Source organism: Coregonus lavaretus, assembly GCF_964263955.1.
Source record: "Coregonus lavaretus genome assembly, chromosome: 13".
NCBI lineage: Eukaryota > Metazoa > Chordata > Actinopteri > Salmoniformes > Salmonidae > Coregonus > Coregonus lavaretus.
In genome coordinates this window covers 1,988,199-2,008,577 of record NC_140000.1, presented here as the reverse complement: position 1 = coordinate 2,008,577, position 20,379 = coordinate 1,988,199, and the positions used below count along the sequence as shown (strand labels likewise).

General features: G+C 44.7%; 1 protein-coding gene across 1 annotated transcript in view; it reads left to right on the top strand.

The window, feature by feature from the left end:
• The window catches only part of LOC311139715 (neurobeachin-like protein 2), a 99,663-nt gene that overhangs the window by 50,368 nt on the left and 28,916 nt on the right, over positions 1-20,379 (top strand). The window contains exons 20-27 of the mRNA XM_084174637.1: positions 6,775-6,867; positions 7,050-7,227; positions 9,127-9,260; positions 11,682-11,841; positions 14,845-14,947; positions 17,554-17,707; positions 18,550-18,705; positions 19,929-20,088. Coding sequence (XP_084030763.1) covers positions 6,775-6,867; positions 7,050-7,227; positions 9,127-9,260; positions 11,682-11,841; positions 14,845-14,947; positions 17,554-17,707; positions 18,550-18,705; positions 19,929-20,088 — 1,138 coding nt within the window. The remainder of the gene's footprint in view (positions 1-6,774; positions 6,868-7,049; positions 7,228-9,126; positions 9,261-11,681; positions 11,842-14,844; positions 14,948-17,553; positions 17,708-18,549; positions 18,706-19,928; positions 20,089-20,379) is intronic.

Sequence of the window (20,379 nt, the reverse complement as noted above, 5' to 3'; positions counted from 1 at the left end):
TGTAGTAACAACAGGTAACAACGCTGTAGTAACAACAGGTTGTAACACTGTAGTATCAACAGGTAGTAACAACAGGTAGTAACGCTGTAGTAACAACAGGTAGTAACGCTGTAGTAACAACAGGTAGTAACGCTGTAGTAACAACAGGTAGTAATGCTGTAGTAACAACAGGTAGTAACGCTGTACTAACAACAGGTAGTAATGCTGTAGTAACAACAGGTAGTAACAACAGGTAGTAACGCTGTACTAACAACAGGTAGTAACGCTGTACTAACAGGTAGTAACGCTGTACTAACAACAGGTAGTAACGCTGTACTAACAACAGGTAGTAACGCTGTACTAACAGGTAGTAACGCTGTACTAACAATAGGTAGTCACGCTGTACTAACAGGTAGTAACGCTGTAGTAACAACAGGTAACAACGCTGTAGTAACAACAGGTTGTAACACTGTAGTATCAACAGGTAGTAACAACAGGTAGTAACGCTGTAGTAACAACAGGTAGTAACAACAGGTAGTAGTGCTGTAGTAACAACAGGTAGTAACGCTGTAGTAACAACAGGTAGTAACGCTGTAGTAACAACAGGTAGTAACGCTGTACTAACAACAGGTAGTAATGCTGTAGTAACAACAGGTAGTAACGCTGTACTAACAACAGGTAGTAAGGCTGTAGTAACAACAGGTAGTAACGCTGTACTAACAACAGGTAGTAAGGCTGTAGTAACAACAGGTAGTAACGCTGTACTAACAACAGGTAGTAATGCTGTAGTAACAACAGGTAGTAACGCTGTACTAACAACAGGTAGTAAGGCTGTAGTAACAACAGGTAGTAACGCTGTACTAACAACAGGTAGTAACGCTGTAATAACAATAGGTAGTAACAATAGGTAGTCACGCTGTACTAACAACAGGTAGTCACGCTGTACTAACAGGTAGTAACGCTGTAGTAACAACAGGTAACAACGCTGTAGTAACAACAGGTTGTAACACTGTAGTATCAACAGGTAGTAACAACAGGTAGTAACGCTGTAGTAACAACAGGTAGTAATGCTGTAGTAATAACATGTAGTAACACTGTAGTCACGCTGTAGTAACAACAGGTAGTAACGCTGTACTAACAGGTAGTAACGCTGTACTAACAGGTAGTAACGCTGTACTAACAGGTAGTAACGCTGTACTAACAGGTAGTAACGCTGTACTAACAGGTAGTAACGCTGTAGTAACAGGTAGTAACGCTGTAGTAACAACAGGTAGTAACGCTGTAGTAACAGGTAGTAGTAACATGTAGTAACAACAGGTAGTAATGCTGTAGTAATGTTGTAGTAACAACATGTAGTAACAACAGGTAGTACCACTGTAGTAACACTGTAGTAACAGGTAGTAACACTGTACTAACAGGTAGTAACAACTGGTAGTAATGCTGTAGTAACAACATGTAGTAATGCTGTAGTAACAACATGTAGTAATGCTGTACTAACAGGTAGTAACGCTGTAGTAACAACAGGTAGTAACGCTGTAGTAACAACAGGTAGTAACGCTGTAGTAACGCTGTAGTAACAACAGGTAGTAACGCTGTAGTAACAACGGGTAATAATGCTGTAGTAACAACAGGTAGTAACGCTGTAGTAACAGCATGTAGTAACAACAGGTAGTAACGCTGTAGTAACAACAGGTAGTAACGCTGTACTAACAACAGGTAGTAACAACGGGTAGTAGTGCTGTAGTAACAACAGGTAGTAGTGCTGTAGTAACAACAGGTAGTAACGCAGTAGTAACAACAGGTAGTAACGCTGTACTAACAACAGGTACTAACAACAGGTAGTAACTCTGTAGTAACAACAGGTAGTAACGCTGTAGTAACAACAGGTAGTAACGCTGTAGTAACAACAGGTAGTAACGCTGTAGTAACAACAGGTAGTAACAACAGGTAGTAACGCTGTAGTAACAACAGGTAGTAACAACAGGTAGTAACGCTGTAGTAACAACAGGTAGTAACGCTGTAGTAACAGGTACTAACACTTTAGTAACAACAGGTAGTAACAACAGGTAGTAGTGCTGTAGTAACAACAGGTAGTAACGCTGTAGTAACAACAGGTAGTAATGCTGTAGTAACAACAGGTAGTAACGCTGTAGTAACAACAGGTAGTAACGCTGTAGTAACAACAGGTAGTAACGCTGTAGTAACAACAGGTAGTAACACTGTAGTAACAGCAGGTAGTAACGCTGTAGTAACAACAGGTAGTAACGCTGTACTAACAACAGGTAGTAACGCTGTACTAACAACAGGTAGTAACAACAGGTAGTAACGCTGTAGTAACAGGTAGTAACGCTGTACTAACAACAGGTAGTAACGCAGTAGTAACAACAGGTAGTAACGCTGTAGTAACAACAGGTAGTAATGCTGTAGTAACAACATGTAGTAACGCTGTAGTAACAACAGGTAGTAACGCTGTACTAACAACAGGTAGTAACGCTGTACTAACAACAGGTAGTAACGCTGTACTAACAATAGGTAGTAACGCTGTACTAACAATAGGTAGTCACGCTGTACTAACAGGTAGTAACGCTGTAGTAACAACAGGTAACAACGTTGTAGTAACAACAGGTTGTAACACTGTAGTATCAACAGGTAGTAACAACAGGTAGTAACGCTGTAGTAACAACAGGTAGTAACAACAGGTAGTAGTGCTGTAGTAACAACAGGTAGTAACGCTGTACTAACAACAGGTAGTAACGCTGTACTAACAACAGGTAGTAATGCTGTAGTAACAACAGGTAGTAACGCTGTACTAACAACAGGTAGTAACGCTGTACTAACAGGTAGTAAGGCTGTAGTAACAACAGGTAGTAACGCTGTACTAACAACAGGTAGTAACGCTGTACTAACAGGTAGTAACGCTGTAATAACAATAGGTAGTAACAATAGGTAGTCACGCTGTACTAACAACAGGTAGTCACGCTGTACTAACAGGTAGTAACGCTGTAGTAACAACAGGTAACAACGCTGTAGTAACAACAGGTTGTAACACTGTAGTATCAACAGGTAGTAACAACAGGTAGTAACGCTGTAGTAACAACAGGTAGTAATGCTGTAGTAATAACATGTAGTAACACTGTAGTCACGCTGTAGTAACAACAGGTAGTAACGCTGTACTAACAGGTAGTAACGCTGTACTAACAGGTAGTAACGCTGTACTAACAGGTAGTAATACTGTACTAACAGGTAGTAACGCTGTAGTAACAGGTAGTAACGCTGTAGTAACAACAGGTAGTAACGCTGTAGTAACAGGTAGTAACAACAGGTAGTAATGCTGTAGTAATGCTGTAGTAACAACATGTAGTAACAACAGGTAGTACCACTGTAGTAACACTGTAGTAACAGGTAGTAACACTGTACTAACAGGTAGTAACAACTGGTAGTAATGCTGTAGTAACAACATGTAGTAATGCTGTACTAACAGGTAGTAACGCTGTAGTAACAACAGGTAGTAACGCTGTAGTAACAACAGGTAGTAACGCTGTAGTAACGCTGTAGTAACAACAGGTAGTAACGCTGTAGTAACAACGGGTAATAATGCTGTAGTAACAACAGGTAGTAACGCTGTAGTAACAACAGATAGTAACGCTGTAGTAACAACAGGTAGTAACGCTGTAGTAACGCTGTAGTAACAACAGGTAGTAACGCTGTAGTAACAACGGGTAATAATGCTGTAGTAACAACAGGTAGTAACGCTGTAGTAACAGCATGTAGTAACAACAGGTAGTAACGCTGTAGTAACAACAGGTAGTAACGCTGTACTAACAACAGGTAGTAACAACAGGTAGTAGTGCTGTAGTAACAACATGTAGTAGTGCTGTAGTAACAACAGGTAGTAACGCAGTAGTAACAGGTAGTAACGCTGTACTAACAACAGGTACTAACAACAGGTAGTAACGCTGTAGTAACAACAGGTAGTAACGCTGTAGTAACAACAGGTAGTAATGCTGTAGTAACAACAGGTAGTAACGCTGTAGTAACAACAGGTAGTAACGCTGTACTAACAACAGGTACTAACAACAGGTAGTAACTCTGTAGTAACAACAGGTAGTAACGCTGTAGTAACAACAGGTAGTAACACTGTAGTAACAACAGGTAGTAACGATGTAGTAACAACAGGTAGTAACGCTGTAGTAACAACAGGTAGTAACAACAGGTAGTAACGCTGTAGTAACAACAGGTAGTAACGATGTAGTAACAACAGGTAGTAACGCTGTAGTAACAACAGGTAGTAACGCTGTAGTAACAGGTACTAACACTGTAGTAACAACAGGTAGTAACAACAGGTAGTAGTGCTGTAGTAACAACAGGTAGTAACGCTGTAGTAACAACAGGTAGTAATGCTGTAGTAACAACAGGTAGTAACGCTGTAGTAACAACAGGTAGTAACGCTGTAGTAACAACAGGTAGTAACGCTGTAGTAACAACAGGTAGTAACGCTGTAGTAACAACAGGTAGTAACGCTGTAGTAACAGCAGGTAGTAACGCTGTAGTAACAACAGGTAGTAACGCTGTACTAACAACAGGTAGTAACGCTGTACTAACAACAGGTAGTAACAACAGGTAGTAACGCTGTAGTAACAGGTAGTAACGCTGTACTAACAACAGGTAGTAACGCAGTAGTAACAACAGGTAGTAACGCTGTAGTAACAACAGGTAGTAACGCTGTAGTAACAACATGTAGTAACGCTGTAGTAACAACAGGTAGTAACAACAGGTAGCAACGCTGTAGTAACAACAGGTAGTAACAACAGGTAGTAGTGCTGTAGTAACAACAGGTAGTAACGCAGTAGTAACAACAGGTAGTAACGCAGTAGTAACAACATGTAGTAACACAGTAGTAACAACAGGTAGTAACGCAGTAGTAACAACAGGTAGTAACGCAGTAGTAACAACAGGTAGTAACAACAGGTAGTAACGCTGTACTAACAACATGTAGTAACATTGTACTAACAACAGGTAGTAACATTGTACTAACAACAGGTAGTAACACAGTAGTAACAACAGGTAGTAACAACAGGTAGTAATGCTGTACTAACAACAGGTAGTAACGTTGTACTAACAACAGGTAGTAACACAGTACTAACAACAGGTAGTAACACTGTACTAACAACAGGTAGTAACACTGTACTAACAGGTAGAAACACTGTACTAACAACAGGTAGTAAGGCTGTAGTAACAGCAGGTAGTAACGCTGTACTAACAGGTAGTAACACTGTACTAACAACAGGTAGTAACGCTGTAGTAACAACAGGTAGTAACACTGTACTAACAACAGGTAGTAAGTCTGTAGTAACAACATGTAGTAACACTGTAGTAACAACAGGTAGTAACGCTGTAGTAACAACAGGTAGTAACGCTGTAGTAACAACAGGTAGTAACGCTGTAGTAACAGGTAGTAACAACAGGTAGTAACGCTGTAGTAACAACAGGTAGTAACGCTGTAGTAACAACAGGTAGTAACACTGTAGTAACAACAGGTAGTAACGCTGTAGTAACAACAGGTAGTAACGCTGTAGTAACAGGTAGTAACACTGTAGTAACAACAGGTAGTAACAACATGTAGTAGTGCTGTAGTAACAACAGGTAGTAACGCTGTAGTAACAACAGGTAGTAACGCTGTAGTAACAACAGGTAGTAACTTTGTAGTAACAACAGGTAGTAACGCTATAGTAACAGCAGGTAGTAATGCTGTAGTAACAACAGGTAGTAACGCTGTACTAACAACAGGTAGTAACGCTGTACTAACAACAGGTAGTAACAACAGGTAGTAACGCTGTAGTAACAGGTAGTAACGCAGTAGTAACAACAGGTAGTAACGCAGTAGTAACAACAGGTAGTAACGCTGTAGTAACAACAGGTAGTAACGCTGTAGTAACAACATGTAGTAACGCTGTAGTAACAACAGGTAGTAACAACAGGTAGCAACGCTGTAGTAACATTCAGGTAGTAACAACAGGTAGTAGTGCTGTAGTAACAACAGGTAGTAACGCAGTAGTAACAACAGGTAGTAACGCAGTAGTAACAACAGGTAGTAACAACAGGTAGTAACGCTGTACTAACAACAGGTAGTAACGTTGTACTAACAACAGGTAGTAACGTTGTACTAACAACAGGTAGTAACACAGTACTAACAACAGGTAGTAACACTGTACTAACAACAGGTAGTAACACTGTACTAACAACAGGTAGTAACACTGTACTAACAGGTAGCAACACTGTACTAACAACAAGTAGTATGGCTGTAGTAACAGCAGGTAGTAACGCTGTACTAACGGGTAGTAACACTGTACTAACAACAGGTAGTAACGCTGTAGTAACAACAGGTAGTAACACTGTACTAACAACAGGTAGTAAGGCTGTAGTAACAACAGGTAGTAACACTGTACTAACAGGTAGTAACACTGTACTAACAACAGGTAGTAACACTGTACTAACAACAGGTAGTAACACTGTACTAACAGGTAGCAACACTGTACTAACAACAGGTAGTAAGGCTGTAGTAACAGCAGGTAGTAACGCTGTACTAACAGGTAGTAACACTGTACTAACAACATGTAGTAACGCTGTAGTAACAACAGGTAGTAACACTGTACTAACAACAGGTAGTAAGGCTGTAGTAACAACAGGTAGTAACACTGTACTAACAACAGGTAGTAACACTGTACTAACAGGTAGTAACGCTGTAGTAACAGCAGGTAGTAACAATGTCATTAAAACACGTGTATTTTGTCTCAGGCCTTCAAGAGTCAGATCTGTGTGGACCTGTCTCCTAACCTCCAGTATGATGGCAGACTGACAGGCCACAGGGTGGTGAACTGGGACATCAAGGTGTGTTGATCCTCATTCTCCAACAGTTGCTACTGTCTTTGTTAACCAAGAGCTCAGTAAACTAGTTTGACCTGGGTCTTACAACATCACTGTGCCTTGAGTGACAAGACTTTGAGTGACTGTGTGTGTGTGTGTGTGTGTGTGTGTGTGTGTGTGTGTGTGTGGTGTGTGTATCCCTGTAGGATGTGTTGAACACGGTGGGGGGCATGGGGGTGCTGCTGCCCCTCCTGGAACAGGTGTGTGAGGCAGAGCAGGCGGAGGGAGGAGGTCAGGAGACATCAGACCTGCTGGGACCAGAACTAACCTCTAGCTCCTCCCGGGGGCCTGTCGACATGCTGCTGCCACTGGGCAGGTCCTCTGGTCAGTAGCCAGTACAGTGTGTGTGTGTGTACTCCTGTATGTGTGTGTTGGAGACAATAGAGAGACAGATATTATACTGTATTATAAACTGGGTAGTTTGATTCCAGGATGTTGATTGGCGGAAACAGCATTGCAGTCGTGTGTATATCAGACAATCATAACCACAGGTATACTTGTTTACTGCTCTAATTACCTTGGTGACCAGTTTATAATAGCAATAAGGCACCTCGGGGGTTTCTGGTATATGGCCAATATACCACGGCTAAGGGCTGTATCCAGGCTGCACTCCGCTTTGGGTTGTGCCTAAGAACAGCCCTTAGCGGTGGTATATTGGCCATATACCAGAAACCCCCGGGGTGCCTTATTGCTATTATAAACTGGTTACCAACGTAATTAGAGCAGGAAAAATAAATGTTTAGTCATACCATGGCTTTCAGCCAATCAGCATTCAGGGCTCGAACCACCCAGTTTATGATGGCCAATATATACAAAAGTATGTGGACACCCCTTCAAATTAGTGGATTCGGCTATTTCAGTATAAAATCGAGCACACAGCCATGCAATCTCCATAGACAAATATTGGCAGTAGAATGGCCTTACTGAAGAGCTCAGTGACTTTCAATGTGACACTGTCATAGGATGCCACCTTTCCAACAAGTCCGTTCGTCAAATTTCTGCCCTATTGTGAAGTGGAAACGTCTAAGAGCAACAACGGCTCAGCCGCGAAGTGGTTGGCCACACAAGCTCACACAACGGGACCACCGAGTGCTGAAGCGCGTAGCGCGTAAAAATTGTCTGTCCTTGGCTGAAACACTCACTACTGAGTTGCCTCTGGACGCAACGTCAGAACAAGAACTGTTCGTCGGGAGCTTCATAAAATGGGTTTCCATGGCTGAGCAGCCGCACACAAGCCTAAGATCACCATGCGCAATGCCAAGCATCGGCTGGAGTGGTGTAAAGCTCGCCGCCATTGGACACTGGAGCAGTGGAAACGCGTTCTCTGGAGTGATGAATCACGCTGCACCATCTGGCAGTCCGACGGACGAATCTGGGTTTGGCGGATGCCAGGAGAACGCTACCTGCCCCAAATCATAGTGACAACTGTAAAGTTTGGTGGAGGAGGAATAATGGTCTGAGGCTGTTTTTCATGGTTCGGGCCAGGCCACTTAGTTCCAGTGAAGGGAAATCTTAATGCTACAGTATACAATGACATTCTAGACGATTCTGTGCTTCCAAATTTATGGCAACATTTTGGGGAAGGCCCTTTCCTGTTTCAGCATGACAATGCCCCCGTGCACAAAACGAGGTCCATACAGAAATGGTTTGTCGAGATCGGTGGGGAAGAACTTGACTGGCCTGCACAGAGCTCTGACCTCAACCCCATCGAACACCTTTGGGATGAATTGGAACGTCGACTGCGAGCCAGGCCTAATCGTCCAACATCAGTGCCCGACCTCACTAATGTTCTTGTAGCTGAATGGAAGCAATGTTCCAACATCTAGTGGAAAGCCTTCCCAGAAGATTGGAGGCTGTTATAGCATCAAAGGGGGGACCAACTCCATATTAATGCCCATGATTTTGTAATGAGATGTTCGACGAGCAGGTGTCCACATACTTTTGGTAATGTAGTGTTCCACATCCCCTCTGGCCTTATTGCTTAATTAACATCCTTTGCAAGGTCAGTGGGTGTTAAAGCACAATGTTACTGGGAATACTGATTGAACTCAGTAGTTTGGACATGGGTGGGACATTTTCATTGTGGAAATGGTGCTCCATGAATGAACACTGATGAAGCGCTATCGTACTCAATAGCCTTATTTTACATAATTGAACTTAGTGTGTGTGTGTGTGTGTGTGTGTGTGTGTGTGTGTGTGTGTGTGTGTGTGTGTGTGTCTCAGATGGTCGGCTGGAGAGGAACAGTGTAGCAGCCTTCCTGCTGATGGTGAAGAATCTGATTCGTCATCACCCTGTCAACCAGGAGAGCCTACTGAACTGCCACGGACCCAGCATTATAGGAGCCATGCTCACTAAGGTACTGTCCCATTACAGGAGCCATGCTCACTAAGGTACTGGCCCATTACAGGAGCCATGCTCACTAAGGTACTGGCCCATTTTATAGGAGCCATGCTCACTAAGGTACTGGCCCATTATAGGAGCCATGCTCACTAAGGTACTGGCCCATTATAGGAGCCATGTTCACTAAGGTACTGTCCATTACAGGAGCCATGCTCACTAAGGTACTGGCCCATTACAGGAGCCATGCTTACTAAGGTACTGGCCCATTACAGGAGCCATGCTTACTAAGGTACTGGCCCATTCTAGGAGCCATGCTCACTAAGGTATTGGCCCATTATAGGAGCCATGCTCACTAAGGTATTGGCCCATTCTAGGAGCCATGCTCACTAAGGTACTGGCCCATTATAGGAGCCATGCTCACTAAGGTACTGGCCCATTATAGGAGCCATGCTCACTAAGGTACTGGCCCATTACAGCAGCTAAAACCTGGGTCACGTTATTGTGTGTAGTGGCTAATGTACAGACCAGAACTATCATCATCCTACAGTACTGTAGTGGCTAATGTACAGACCAGAACCATCATCATCCTACAGTACTGTAGTGGCTAATGTACAGACCAGAACCATCATCATCCTACAGTACTGTAGTGGCTAATGTACAGACCAGAACCATCATCATCCTACAGTACTGTAGTGGCTAATGTACAGACCAGAACCATCATCATCCTACAGTACTGTAGTGGCTAATGTACAGACCAGAGCCATCATCATCCTACAGTACTGTAGTGGCTAATGTACAGACCAGAACCATCATCATCCTACAGTACTGTAGTGGCTAATGTACAGACCAGAACCATCATCATCCTACAGTACTGTAGTGGCTAATGTACAGACCCGAGCCATCATCATCCTACAGTACTGTAGTGGCTAATGTACAGACCCGAGCCATCATCATCCTACAGTACTGTAGTGGCTAATGTACAGACCAGAACCATCATCATCCTACAGTACTGTAGTGGCTAATGTACAGACCCGAGCCATCATCATCCTACAGTACTGTAGTGACTAATGTACAGACCAGAACCATCATCATCCTACAGTACTGTAGTGGCTAATGTACAGACCAGAACCATCATCATCCTACAGTACTGTAGTGGCTAATGTACAGACCAGAACCATCATCATCCTACAGTACTGTAGTGGCTAATGTACAGACCAGAACCATCATCATCCTACAGTACTGTAGTGGCTAATGTACAGACCAGAACCATCATCATCCTACAGTACTGTAGTGGCTAATGTACAGACCAGAGCCATCATCATCCTACAGTACTGTAGTGGCTAATGTACAGACCAGAACTATCATCATCCTACAGTACATTCCAGAGGTGGTGTCTAGGAGCGTAGAGGAAGTGGGGCTGGTGGTGTGACAGGATATGATGTAATATATGACTGCTGGGCTGAGCATCCTGTTAGGAAACCCTGCTCTAACAATCCCATACAATTACCTCTAAACACACACACACACTGAGGTATGCTCGTACATGCACGCACTTGCGCACACGCATACAAACACAACACACAAGCACGCAGTGTCACACTGACTCCCCCATGAACCCACTATCACACCCCTCACACACACACACAGTGACTCCCCGTCACAGTACCACACTGTCACACACCATGTCACGTTGAGAGTAACTCCCTCAACGACAGGTAGTTTTGCTTTACTTAGTCATTTGACCTTGGTACCTCTGATTCTCCCTACAGTAGCATAGATACAGTACAAACACTTCTACATCTTGTAAAACGTTTGAATCTTCTTCTCTTGTCGTGTTACATGGAGCATGTTATACGAAGCAATTTATCAGAAAGCAGAGAAAATACAATCTCATCTCCTCTCCCCAACTCTCTCCCTCCCCCATCTGTCTCTCCCTCCCCCATCTGTCTCTCCCTCCCCCATCTGTCTCTCCCTCCCCTATCTGTCTCTCCCTCCCCCATCTGTCTCTCCCTCCCCCGTCTGTCTCTCCCTCCCCCATCTGTCTCTCCCTCCCCCATCTGTCTCTCCCTCCCCCATCTGTCTCTCCCTCCCCCACCTGTCTCTCCCTCCCCCGTCTGTCTCTCCCTCCCCCATCTGTCTCTCCCTCCCCCATCTGTCTCTCCCTCCCCTATCTGTCTCTCCCTCCCCCATCTGTCTCTCCCTCCCCCGTCTGTCTCTCCCTCCCCTATCTGTCTCTCCCTCCCCCATCTGTCTCTCCCTCCCCCATCTGTCTCTCCCTCCCCTATCTGTCTCTCCCTCCCCTATCTGTCTCTCCCTCCCCTATCTGTCTCTCCCTCCCCCATCTGTCTCTCCCTCCCCCGTCTGTCTCTCCCTCCCCCATCTGTCTCTCCCTCCCCCGTCTGTCTCTCACTCCCCCATCTGTCTCTCCCTCCCCCAGGTCCCAGGCTGTATGATGGATATGTCTGTGTTGATGGCGTGTCAGTTCCTGTTTGAGCAGGTCTCCAGTGAGGACAACAGTCCGTTGCTCCTGCAGCTCTACCAGCACCTGTTGTTCGACTTCCGCATCTGGAGCAGCAGCCACTTCGCTGTGTGTCTGGGTAAGAGCAGTCAGCCACTGGTAGCCAGTTGTGTAGGCCTTTTGAACATCAGAGCAGTCAGCCACTGGTAGCCAGTTGTGTAGGCCTTTTGAACATCAGAGCAGTCAGCCACTGGTAGCCAGTTGTGTAGGCCTTTGAACATCAGAGCAGTCAGCCACTGGTAGCCAGTTGTGTAGGCCTTTTGAACATCAGAGCAGTTGTTGGCTAAAGCACAAACATCTGTGGGAGGGTTATGTCTAGCATGTCGTCCCTACAGTGTGCAAGACTAATCCAGTAACAACAGACTTTGGTTGGCTCTGTCAAAGCTAACTCTGCCCCTTTCATATGCATGTAGAGACTCTGTCAAAGCTAACTCTGCCCCTTTCATATGCATGTAGAGACTCTGTCAAAGGTAACTCTGCCCCTTTCATATGCATGTAGAGACTCTGTCAAAGGTAACTCTGCCCCTTTCATATGCATGTAGAGACTCTGTCAAAGGTAACACTGCCCCTTTCATATGCATGTAGAGACTCTGTCAAAGGTAACCCTGCCCCTTTCATATGCAAGTAGAGGCTCTGTCAAAGCTAATCCTGCCCCTTTCATATGCAAGTAGCCCAGGGATTTATAGAGACAGACTGAGGCATAAGCCTTTGGTACAGAGGGAATATATTATCATTATCATTATTATTACCCACTGATACTGTATGAATCAATACCCTCCAGGATGTAAGTCTGTGCTCATGTAACATCATATAAATGCATGCTGTTTTCCAGTGGTACATTTTCAGACTGCATTGTCAGTCAATAACATACAGTGAGGGAAAAAAGTATTTGATCCCCTGCTGATTTTGTACGTTTGCCCACTGACAAAGACATGATCAGTCTATAATTTTAATGGTAGGTTTATTTGAACAGTGAGAGACAACAAAAAAATCCAGAAAAACACATGTCAAAAATGTTATAAATTGATTTGCATTTTAATGAGGGAAATAAGTATTTGAACCTTCTGCAAAACATGACTTAGTACTTGGTGGCAAAACCCTTGTTGGCAATCACAGAGGTCAGACGTTTCTTGTAGTTGGCCACCAGGTTTGCACACATCTCAGGAGGGATTTTGTTCCACTCCTCTTTGCAGATCTTCTCCAAGTCATTAAGATTTCGAGGCTGACGTTTGGCAACTCAAACCTTCAGCTCCCTCCACAGATTTTCTATGGGATTAAGGTCTGGAGACTGGCTAGGCCACTCCAGGACCTTAATGTGCTTCTTCTTGAGCCACTCCTTTGTTGCCTTGGTCGTGTGTTTTGGGTCATTGTCATGCTGGAATACCCATCCACGACCCATTTTCAATGCCCTGGCTGAGGGAAGGAGGTTCTCACCCAAGATTTGACGGTATATGGCCCCGTCCATCATCCCTTTGATGCGGTGAAGTTGTCCTCTCCCCTTAGCAGAAAAACACCCCCAAAGCATAATGTTTCCACCTCCATGTTTGACAGTGGGGATGGTGTTCTTGGGGTCATAGGCAGCATTCCTCCTCCTCCAAACATGGCGAGTTGAGTTGATGCCAAAGAGCTCGATTTTGGTCTCATCTGACCACAACACTTTCACCCAGTTCTCCTCTGAATCATTCAGATGTTCATTGGCAAACTTCAGACGGCCCTGTATATGTGCTTTCTTGAGCAGGGGGACCTTGCGGGTGCTGCAGGATTTCAGTCCTTCACGGCGTAGTGTGTTACCAATTGTTTTCTTGGTGACTATGGTCCCAGCTGCCTTGAGATCATTGACAAGATCCTCCCGTGTAGTTCTGGGCTGATTCCTCACCGTTCTCATGATCATTGCAACTCCACGAGGTGAGATCTTGCATGGAGCCCCAGGCCGAGGGAGATTGACAGTTCTTTTGTGTTTTCTTCCATTTGCGAATAATTGCACCAGCTGTTGTCACCTTCTCACCAAGCTGCTTGGCGATGGTCTTGTAGCCCATTCCAGCCTTGTGTAGGTCTACAATCTTGTCCCTGACATCCTTGGAGAGCTCTTTGGTCTTGGCCATGGTGGAGAGTTTGGAATCTGATTGATTGATTGCTTCTGTGGACAGGTGTCTTTTATACAGGTAACAAACTGAGATTAGGAGCACTCCCTTTAAGAGTGTGCTCCTAATCTCAGCTCGCTACCTGTATAAAAGACACCTGGGAGCCAAAAATCTTTCTGATTGAGAGGGGGTCAAATACTTATTTCCCTCATTAAAATGCTAATACATTTATAACATTTTTGGCATGCGTTTTTCTGGATTTTTTTGTTGTTATTCTGTCTCTCAAATAGACCTACCATTAAAATTATAGACTGATCATTTATTTGTCAGTGGGCAAACATACAAAATCAGCAGGGGATCAAATACTTTTTTCCCTCACTGTAGAAGTGAAGGACAAGCGTCCCAAATAGCACCCTATTCCCTAAATAGTGCACCACTACTTTTGGTAGTGCACTAAATAGGGAATAGGGGATAGGGTGCTATTTGGGACGCAACCAATGTGCATGATGTGTTATCTGAAGGCCATGTCCAGTACCTCATATTGATGTGTTATCTGTGAAGGCCATGTCCAGTATCTCATATTGATGTGTTATCTGTGAAGGCCATGTCCAGTATCTCATATTGATGTGTTATCTGTGAAGGCCATGTCCAGTACCTCATATTGATGTGTTATCTGTGAAGGCCATGTCCAGTACCTCATATTGATGTGTTATCTGTGAAGGCCATGTCCAGTATCTCATATTGATGTGTTATCTGTGAAGGCCGTGTCCAGTATCTCATATTGATGTGTTATCTGTGAAGGCCATGTCCAGTACCTCATATTGATGTGTTATCTGTGAAGGCCATGTCCAGTACCTCATATTGATGTGTTATCTGTGAAGGCCATGTCCAGTATCTCATATTGATGTGTTATCTGTGAAGGCCATGTCCAGTATCTCATATTGATGTGTTATCTGTGAAGGCCATGTCCAGTACCTCATATTGATGTGTTGTCTGTGAAGGCCATGTCCAGTACCTGTCATTTGTGATCAAGGCCGGGAATCAGCGCATGAGGAAGAAGTATGGAGTACAGTACATCCTGGATACCATACGGACACACTACAGGTACCTCAATAACCCTTTACACTCCAGGTACCTCAATAACCCTTTACACTACAGGTACCTCAATAACCCTTTACACTACAGGTACCTCAATAACCCTTTACACTCCAGGTACCTCAATAACCCTTTACACTCCAGGTACCTCAATAACCCTTTACACTCCAGGTACCTCAATAACCCTTTACACTCCAGCTACCTCAATAACCCTTTACACTCCAGCTACCTCAATAACCCTTTACACTCCAGGTACCTCAATAACCCTTTACACTCCAGCTACCTCAATAACCCTTTACACTCCAGGTACCTCAATAACCCTTTACACTCCAGCTACCTCAATAACCCTTTACACTCCAGGTACCTCAATAAACCTTTACACTCCAGCTACCTCAATAACCCTTTACACTACAGGTACCTCAATAACCCTTTACACTACAGGTACCTCAATAACCCTTTACACTCCAGGTACCTCAATAACCCTTTACACTCCAGGTACCTCAATAACCCTTTACACTCCAGCTACCTCAATAACCCTTTACACTCCAGGTACCTCAATAACCTTTACACTCCAGGTACCTCAATAACCTTTACACTCCAGGTACCTCAATAACCTTTACACTCCATGTACCTCAATAACCTTTACACTCCAGGTACCTCAATAACCCTTTACTATGGTAATCATCATCTTGATGACACAAATTATGAATTGTGACTTACCTATGCTTCTTAAAATCTAGATGGCAAAAAAATGTATGATAGATTTATGTACATGTGGATGTCTCTGTTGTTTGTATGCCTCCATATGTACATACAGTGGCTTTCGAAAGTATTCACCCCCCTTGGCATTTTTCCTATTTTGTTGCCTTACAACCTGGAATTAAAATTGATTTTTGGGGGGTTTGTATCATTTGATTTACACAACATGCCTACCACTTTGAGGATGCAAAATATTTTTTGGGGTGAAACAAACAAGAACTTGAGCGTGCATAACTAATTACCCCCCCCCCCCCAAAGTCAATACTTTGTAGAGCCACCTTTTGCAGCAATTACAGCTGCAAGTCTCTTGGGGTATGTCTCTATAAGCTTGGCACATCTAGCCACAGGGATTTTTGCCCATTCTTCAAGGCAAAACTGCTCCAGCTCCTTCAAGTTGAATCCGCTGGTGTACAGCAATCTTTAAGTCATACCACAGATTCTCAATTGGATTGAGGTCTGGGCTTTGACTAGGCCATTCCAAGACATTTAAATATTTCCCCTTAAACCACTCAAGTGTTGCTTTAGCAGTATGCTTAGCGTCATTGTCCTGCTGGAAGGTGAACCTCCGTCCCAGTCTCAAATCTCTGGATGACTGAAACAGGTTTCCCTCAAGAATGTCCCTGTATTTAGCGCCATCCATCATTCCTTCAATTCTGACCAGTTTCCCAGTCCCTGCCGATGAAAACCATCCCCACAGCATGATGCTGCCACCACCATGCTTCACTGTGGGGATGGTGTTCTCGGGGTGATGAGAGGTGTTGGGTTTGCGCTAGACATAGCATTTTCCTTGATGGCCAAAAAGCTCAATTTTAGTCTCATCTGACCAGAGTACCTTATTCCATATGTTTGGGGAGTCTCCCACATGCCTTTTGGCGAACACCAAACGTGTTTGCTTATTTTTTTCTTTAAGCAATGGCTTTTTTCTGGCCACTCTTCCGTAAAGCCCAACTCTGTGGAGAGTATGGCTTAAAGTGGTCCTATGGACAGATACTCCAATCTCCGTTGTGGTGCTTTGCAGCTCCTTCAGGCTTATCTTTGGTCTCTTTGTTGCCTCTCTGATTAATGCCCTCCTTGCCTGGTCTGTGAGTTTTGGTGGGCGGCCCTCTCTTGGCAGGTTTGTTGTGGTGCCATATTCTTTCAATTTTTTAAAAATGGATTTAATGGTGCTCCGTGGGATGTTCAAAGTTTCGGTTATTTTTTTATAACCCAACCCTGATCTGTTCTTCTCCACAACTTTGTCCTTGACCTGTTTGGAGAGCTCCTTGGTCTTCATGGTGCCGCTTGCTTGGTGGTGCCCCTTGCTTAGTGGTGTTGCAGACTCTGGGGCCTTTCAGAACAGGTGTACTTATACTGAGATCATGTGACAGATCATGTGACACTTAGATTGCACACAGGTGGACTTTTTAACTAATTATGTGACTTCTGAAGGTAATTGGTTGCACCAGATCTTATTTAGGGGCTTCATAGCAAAGGGGGTGAATACATATGCACGCACCACTTTTCAGTTATTTATTTTTTTGAATTTTTTGAAACAAGTAATTTTTTTCATTTCACTTCACCAATTTGGACTATTTTGTGTATGTCCATTTTTTTTTTTTTTTTTTACCTTTTATTTAACTAGGCAAGTCAGTTAAGAACAAATTCTTATTTACAATGACGGCCTACACCGTCACCTTCATTACATGAAATCCAAATATAAATCAATTTAAATTACAGGTTGTAATGCAACAAAATAGGAAAAACGCCAAGGGGGATGAATACTTTTGCAAGGCACAGTATCTGATTGTTAATCGGTGTGTGGTGTGTGTGTGTGTGTGTGTGTGTGTGCGCGCGCCTACTTACCTGTGTGTTCTCAGTGTGGAGAAAGATGGCAGTCCTCTGTCTGATGAAAAGCAGACTGTTCAGATCTCTCTGTTCTCTCTGCTGAGAGACGTCCTCCTCAAGTCTCCTACTCCTGAAGAGCTCCACAGCATCTTGGCCTACACCCTGACTATAGGAGAGGAGCAGCAGGTATGAACGCACACACATAGACAGACTTACTCCCTGTCTTTATTAAGAGGCTTTTTGGATCTATCCCTGTCCTCTCTTGAACCCTGTAATTCCACACACATGTCCCCTCCCTCTCTTTCCCTCCCTCTCTCATGCTTTCTATCCTCTGCATCTCCCCTCTTCTCAACCTCCCACCTCCCACCTCTATCTCTCCTCTTCTCAACCTCCCACCTCCCACCTCTATCTCTCCTCTTCTCAACCTCCCACCTCTATCTCTCCTCTTCTCAACCTCCCACCTCTATCTCCCCTCTTCTCAACCTCCCACCTCTATCTCTCCTCTTCTCAACCTCCCACCTCTATCTCTCCTCTTCTCAACCTCCCACCTCCCACCTCTATCTCTCCTCTTCTCAACCTCCCACCTCTATCTCCCCTCTTCTCAACCTCCCACCTCTATCTCTCCTCTTCTCAACCTCCCACCTCTATCTCTCCTCCTCTCAAACTCTCACCTCTATCTCTCCTCTTCTCAACCTCCCACCTCTATCTCTCCTCTTCTCAACCTCCCACCTCTATCTCCCCTCCTCTCAACCTCCCACCTCTATCTCTTCTCCTCTCAACCTCCCCCTCTCCTCTCTTCCCCTCTCTCCCCACCCCCTCTCTCTTCCCCTCTCTTCCCCACCCCTTTCTCCCCCTCTCTCCCCACCCCTCCCCTCTCTTTCCCACCCCTCTCTTCCCCTCTCTCCCCTCTTTCTCTCTCCACTCCCTATATTCATCCAAATCACTTACTCTCACCGTCCTGTTCTCTCCCCCCACCTCTCCCTCTCCCCCCTCCCTCTCCCCCTCCCTCCTCTCTCTCTCTCCATCAGGTGGTGAGTGCGTTAGATGTGGTTTACAGTCTGTTGAAGAACACCCCTCCCAGAGAGCAGGTCCAGGCTGTGCTGTTGGAGTGGGGAGTAGAGCAGCTCTACTGTCTGCTGCTCAAAGACACATTTGGAGACGAGGCCAGGGAGAGAGTCTTCAGGGTTAGTCAGTCTGCTGCATCATACCACCACACCACATCATCACACCACCACACCACATCATACCTCCACCACATCATCACCACATCATACTACCAACACATCACACTACTACACCATCACATCACCATACCACACCACCATTACACCACCACACCATTACACCACCACACCACCATACCACACCATTACACCACCACACCACCATACCACACCATTACACCACCATACCACACCATTACACCACCACACCACCATACCACACCATTACACCACCACACCACCATACCACACCATTACACCACCATACCACCATACCACACCATTACACCACCACACCACCATACCACACCATTACACCACCATACCATACCACACCACCATACCATACCACACCATTACACCACCATACCATACCACACCATTACACCACCACACCACCACACCACCATACCACACCATTACACCAGCATACCATACCACACCATTACACCGCCATACCACACCATTACACCACCACATCACCATACCACACCATAACACACCATTACACCACCATACCACACCACCATACCACACCATTACACCACATCACCATACCACACCATTACACCACCATACCACACCAGTACACCACCACATCACCATACCACACCATTACACCACCATGCCACACCATTACACCATCACACCATCATACCACACCATTACACCACCATGCCACACCATTACACCACCACATCACCATACCACACCAGTACACCACCACATCATCATACCACACCATTACACCACCATACCACACCATTACACCACCACATCATCATACCACACCATTACACCACCATGCCACACCATTACACCATCACACCACCACCACCACCGCACCATTACACCACCACATTACATTTACAAACATGCCACATATTAGACCCTCCTTTCAGTCAGTATTTTGTGAAAGCCACTGCTGGGGTTGCGAAATTCCAGTAACTCCTGAAATAAGCAGGAAATCTGGAATCCTCCAACCAGGATTTCTGGAAAACCTGTGCATGTTGGGGAAGTTACCCAAGATACTGCAACTATACCCATTCTGTATTCAGAGTTTGACCTAGCCATACACTCAATACACAATCTCCCCATCTTTCCTAGTTTATCTGAGCCGTAGGTCAGTGTTGTTGAAATCTCATCAAACACATCTCCTGCTCTCCCCCTTGGTCATTGGTCAGGTTCTGTTCAAGATCCTGAAGAGTGAGCGAGTGTCTGAGCGCGCCAAGCAACGTGTCAAGTTGAAGGATTTTGGATACCTGGGTCTTGTCTGTTTCCTAGGAGACGCCCCCGTAACCATGACCACCGTGCGCTGTCTGTACGAGCAGGTCCTCGCTACAGGTAGGCCTCAGATATAGCCTCTGACTGTGTCCCAAATGGCACCCTATCCCCTTTATATTGTATAGTGCACTAGTTTTGACTAGGGCCCATAGGGCTCTGGTCAAAAGTAGTGCACTATATAGGGAATAGTGTGCCATTTGGGACACTTCATCTGAAGGGACAGACAGGGGAATACTGAGAGGAAGGAGGTATGAGGTACATTATGTAGTTGCTAAGTAATGAGTCCATTTGGTCCGTGGTCTGAGTCCGTAGTCCTCTGTAGCTCAGCTGGTAGAGCACGGCGCTTGTAAC